Here is a 5,000-nt window from a genome sequence, read left to right as displayed (position 1 = left end):
ACAATGTCATTATAATACAGTCTAGTCCAGTGATCTCAAACTGCAGTTCCAATGTAATTATAATACAGTCTAGTCCAGTGATCTCAAACTGCAGTTACAATGTAATTATAATACAGTCTAGTCTAGTGATCTCAAACTGCAGTTCCAATGTCATTATAATACAGTCTAGTCCAGTGATCTCAAACTGCAGTTCCAATGTAATTATAATACAGTCTAGTGATCTCAAACTGCAGTTACAATGTCATTATAATACAGTCTAGTCTAGTGATCTCAAACTGCAGTTACAATGTAATTATAATACAGCCTAGTCTAGTGATCTCAAACTGCAGTTACAATGTCATTATAATACAGCCTAGCGATCTCAAACTGCAGTTACAATGTCATTATAATACAGTCTAGTCTAGTGATCTCAAACTGCAGTTACAATGTCATTATAATACAGTCTAGTCTAGTGATCTCAAACTGCAGTTACAATGTCATTATAATACAGCCTAGCGATCTCAAACTGCAGTTACAATGTCATTATAATACAGTCTAGTCTAGCGATCTCAAACTGCAGTTACAATGTAATTATAATACAGTCTAGTCTAGTCATCTCAAACTGCAGTTACAATGTCATTATAATACAGTCTAGTCTAGTGATCTCAAACTGCAGTTACAATGTAATTATAATACAGTCTAGTCTAGTGATCTCAAACTGCAGTTACAATGTCATTATAATACAGCCTAGCGATCTCAAACTGCAGTTACAATGTCATTATAATACAGTCTAGTCTAGCGATCTCAAACTGCAGTTACAATGTAATTATAATACAGTCTAGTCTAGTCATCTCAAACTACAGTCTAGTGATCTCAAACTGCAGTTACAATGTAATTATAATACAGTCTAGTCTAGTGATCTCAAACTGCAGTTACAGTGTAATTCTCATATCTATCTATCTATTCATCCCTCTCTCTCTCTCTCTCTTTATCATTCTTGCCTGCTGGTTGTGCGCCACCATTCATGTAGCCCATGCCTCCATTGCCTGAGGGAGAGAGGGAGAGATGGAGAGAGGAAAGGAGAGAGGGAGAGATGGAGAGAGGAAAGGAGAGAGGGAGAGATGGAGAGAGGAAAGGAGAGAGGGAGAGACACAAGTTTTGTTCAGTCATCATATTACAGTGAATATATTTTCCGTCAAGCTCCATTGATATGAATGCAAGTCACAATACACCCTTCACCCCATTCTTCTCCTCTCCCCTTCTCTCCCCTCCCTTCTCCCCCTCCTATCCCATCTCTCTCCTCCTCTCCTCTCTCCCCTCCCTTCCTCTCTCCTCCCCTCCCCTCTCTCCCCCCCCTTCCTCTCTCCTCCCCTCCCCTCTCTCCCCCTCCCTTCCTCTCTCCTCCCCTCTCTCCTCTCCCCTCCCTTCCTCTCTCCTCCCCTCTCCCCTCTCTCCCCTCTATCCCCTCCCTTCCTCTCCCCTCCCCTCCCCCTCCCCCTCCTCTCCCCTCTCCTCTCCCCTCTCTCTCCCCCTCCTCTCTCCTCTCCCTCCTCACCGTATTTTTCTGCTGATTTCTCCTCCCCTCCTCTCTCCTCTCTCTCCCCCTCCTCTCCCCTCTTTCTCCTCCCCTCCTCTCCCCTCTCTCTCCCCCCTCCTCTCCCCTCTCTCCCCCCTTTCTCCTCCTCTCTCCCTCCTCTCCCCTCTCTCCCCTCCTCTCCTCTCTCTCTCCCCCTCCTCTCTCCTCTCCCTCCTCACCGTATTTTTCTGCTGATTTCTCCTCCCCTCCTCTCTCCTCTCTCTCCCCCTCCTCTCCCCTCTTTCTCCTCCCCTCCTCTCCCCTCTCTCTCCCCCCTCCTCTCCCCTCTCTCCCCCCTTTCTCCTCCCCTCCTCTCTCCCTCCTCTCCCCTCTCTCCCCTCCTCTCCTCTCTCTCTCCCCCTCCTCTCTCCTCTCCCTCCTCACCGTATTTTTCTGCTGATTTCTCCTCCCCTCCTCCGTAGGGCTGGGCTCCCCCATAGGGTCCTGTGAGACACACAGAGAGCAGCTTTAATACAGGCAAGCCAGGGGAAACAGGGCTGGTTTTGAAAGCCATAACTTCAACAGATCAGAGAGATTACATGGATTCACTGTGCAGCAGCACCAGCAAGTGAATGAAACCAAGGAGAGAGTTAGAACGGGACACAGAGACAGAGAGACAGAGAGACAGAGAGACAGTGAGACAGAGAGACAGAGAGACAGGCACAGAGTCAGACAGACAGTGAGACAGGCACTGAGACAGAGAGACAGTGAGACAGACACAGAGACAGAGAGACAGTGAGACAGGCACTGAGACAGAGAGACAGTGAGACAGAGAGACAGGCACAGAGACAGAGAGACAGACACTGAGATAGACAGACAGTGAGACAGAGAGACAGAGAGACAGGCACAGAGACAGAGAGACAGGCACTGAGACAGACAGACAGTGAGACAGGCACTGAGACAGAGAGACAGGTACAGACAGAGAGACAGTGAGACAGGCACTGAGACAGAGAGACAGTGAGACAGAGAGACAGGCACAGAGACAGAGAGACAGGCACAGAGACAGAGAGACAGACACTGAGATAGACAGACAGTGAGACAGAGAGACAGGCACAGAGACAGAGAGACAGGCACTGAGACAGAGAGACAGGCACTGAGACAGAGAGACAGTGAGACAGGCAGATGGACAGACACTGTATTCAGACAGACAGACAAACAGCAAGACAGGTAGACAGATGCGATAGACATAGATATTGATAAATAAATAGATGAAGACAGACAGACAGACAGACAGACAGACAGACAGGCAGATAGATAGAGAGACAGACAGACATATAGATAGACAGACAGACAGACAGACCGATTGCCTCACCATCCAGTCCAATTGGCATCACTGGGGCTCCATTGTAAGGAAGCTGTCCAGCGCCCCCTAATGGACAGGGAGAGAATCACACTTTAGATCAAAATTATTATTATTATTATTATTATTATTATTATTATTTTTTTTTTTTTTAATTGAATTCATACAGTTTATTTTATTATTTTTAAATACTGGGGGTTGTCGGGTCACGATGAAACACTTCAGTAACAGGAAGTGACCTCACCGTATTTGGCTGCAGAAGGTTCCACTCCCAAACCGCCAGGGAGGAAGGGCTGAGCGTCATAGGGAGGCTGAGCTCCGCCTACAACAGGAAGTGAGGGAGAGGGAGACAGGAAGTGGTCATGAGAACTGTATTTCTAGACGTGTCTATGTGTCTGCCTGTATGTCTGTCTAGGTGTGTGTGTGTCTGTCCGTCTCTGTCTGTCTATGTGTCTGTCTGTCTGTCTGTCTAGGTGTGTGTGTGTCTGTCTGTCTGTCTCTGTCTGTCTGTCTGTCTGTCTGTCTGTCTGTCTGTCTGTCTAGGTGTGTGTGTGTCTGTCTGTCTCTGTCTGTCTGTCTAGGTGTGTGTGTGTCTGTCTGTCTCTGTCTGTCTATGTGTCTGTCTGTCTGTCTGCCTGCCTGTCTGTCTAGGTGTGTGTGTCTGTCTGTCTCTGTCTGTCTGTCTAGGTGTGTGTGTGTCTGTCTGTCTCTGTCTGTCTGTCTGTCTGCCTGCCTGTCTGTCTAGGTGTGTGTGTGTCTGTCTCTCTGTCTGTCTATGTGTCTGTCTGTCTGTCTGTCTAGGTTTGTGTGTGTGTGTGTGTGTCTGCGTGTGAGATACTGGGAGACTCTGGTTTGACTGGCCCCTCACCGTATTTTCCCAGTCCTGCATCAGGCCCCAGTCCGGCCGGCACCACTGGCTGTCCTCCATAGGGAAGCTGACCCCCTCCATACTTCCAGCCTTCCCATCAGCTCCCAGTCCAGCAGGAAGGAGGGGTTGAGCACCATAGGGCCCCGGACCTGCTCCCCCTGAGAGAGGAGAGAGAGAGAAGGGGGTTAGACCAGAGCGACTGGAGAGAGGGGGAAAGAGGAGAAGAGAGAGGGAGAGAGGGAGAGAGAGAGAGAGGAGAGAAGGAAAGAGAGAGAGAGAGAGAGGGGAGAGGGAGAGAGAGAGAGGGTGTGTGTGTGTGTGTCTGCGTATATATCTCAGTATATGTGTGTGTATTTCAGTGTATTCATGTCAGTGTGTGTGTATATCAGTGTATGTATCTCAGTGTGTGTGTGTTAATACCTCAGTGCATGTGTATGTGTTTCTCAGTGTCTGTGTGTGTGTGTATGTGTGTCTCAGTGTGTGTGTGTGTATGTGTGTCTCAGTGTGTGTGTGTGTGTATGTGTGTCTCAGTGTGTGTGTGTGTGTGTGTGTGTGTGTATGTGTGTGTCTCAGTCTCTATGTGTTTCTCAGTGTCTGTGTGTGTATTTTGGGGTCTCACCATATTTAGCTTGTTCTGCACCAATACCAGTGGGACCACCGTTGCCATAGAGACCTATTATGGGATAGAGAAGAGGAACCTTTCACATATCCAATCGGACTGTGCGCATCGCCTAATGTAATATTTTTCCATGGGGGGGTGGGGTTCTTTACCTGCTCCCTTCCCTGCTTTCGCTCCAAGACCAGCTCCATCAGCCAACACACTGGGGTAACCTAGCACCGGAAAACACACTCAGTCAAGAGAGACAGCAGACAGACAGACAGGCTGGTAGAATGGGACCACAGTGTGCGGACTATACCCTTCATGATCTTCAATGGCAGTGCAGACAGACAGTGGCACTGCAATGGTAATAATGGTTCTGTATTACACTGAGGGGCGATGGTAGCACAAGCACAAGTATAGGGCAGCTGCAATGGGGTGAGGCTGGTAGAATGGGGACCACAGTGTGCTGACTATACCCTACATGATCTTCAATGGCAGTGCAGGACAGACAGTGGCACTGCAATGGCAATAATGGTTCTGTATTACACTGAGGGGCGATGGTAGCACAAGTATAGGGCAGCTGCAATGGGGTGAGGGCTGGTAGAATGGGACCACAGTGTGCTGACTATACCCTACATGATCTTCAATGGCAATGCAGACAGACAGTGGCACTGCA

The 5,000-nt window shown here is 48.5% G+C and overlaps 1 protein-coding gene across 7 annotated transcripts in view; it reads right to left on the bottom strand.

Moving 5' to 3' along the window:
• Positions 1-980: 980 nt before the first annotated feature.
• The window catches only part of LOC117398288 (uncharacterized), an 18,259-nt gene continuing 14,239 nt past the window's right edge, over positions 981-5,000 (bottom strand). For 6 of the 7 annotated variants that reach the window (XM_059017027.1, XM_059017030.1, XM_059017032.1 and 3 more), the window contains 7 exons: positions 4,495-4,554; positions 4,343-4,396; positions 3,724-3,881; positions 3,100-3,177; positions 2,868-2,924; positions 1,940-1,999; positions 981-1,025 (listed from right to left, as the gene is read on the bottom strand). In XM_059017027.1, the coding sequence (XP_058873010.1) occupies positions 2,886-2,924; positions 3,100-3,177; positions 3,724-3,881; positions 4,343-4,396; positions 4,495-4,554 (389 nt within the window). In that variant the 3' untranslated portion in view covers positions 981-1,025; positions 1,940-1,999; positions 2,868-2,885. Of the gene's footprint in view, positions 1,026-1,939; positions 2,000-2,855; positions 2,925-3,099; positions 3,178-3,723; positions 3,882-4,342; positions 4,397-4,494; positions 4,555-5,000 lie in introns of all 7 variants that reach the window. The other variant, XM_059017028.1, reaches the window with a different exon arrangement.

The sequence above is a fragment of the Acipenser ruthenus genome, chromosome 54, assembly GCF_902713425.1.
Source record: "Acipenser ruthenus chromosome 54, fAciRut3.2 maternal haplotype, whole genome shotgun sequence".
Lineage (NCBI taxonomy): Eukaryota > Metazoa > Chordata > Actinopteri > Acipenseriformes > Acipenseridae > Acipenser > Acipenser ruthenus.
The sequence above is the reverse complement of the archived record's forward strand: the minus strand, read 5'-3'. Positions and strand labels throughout refer to the sequence as shown.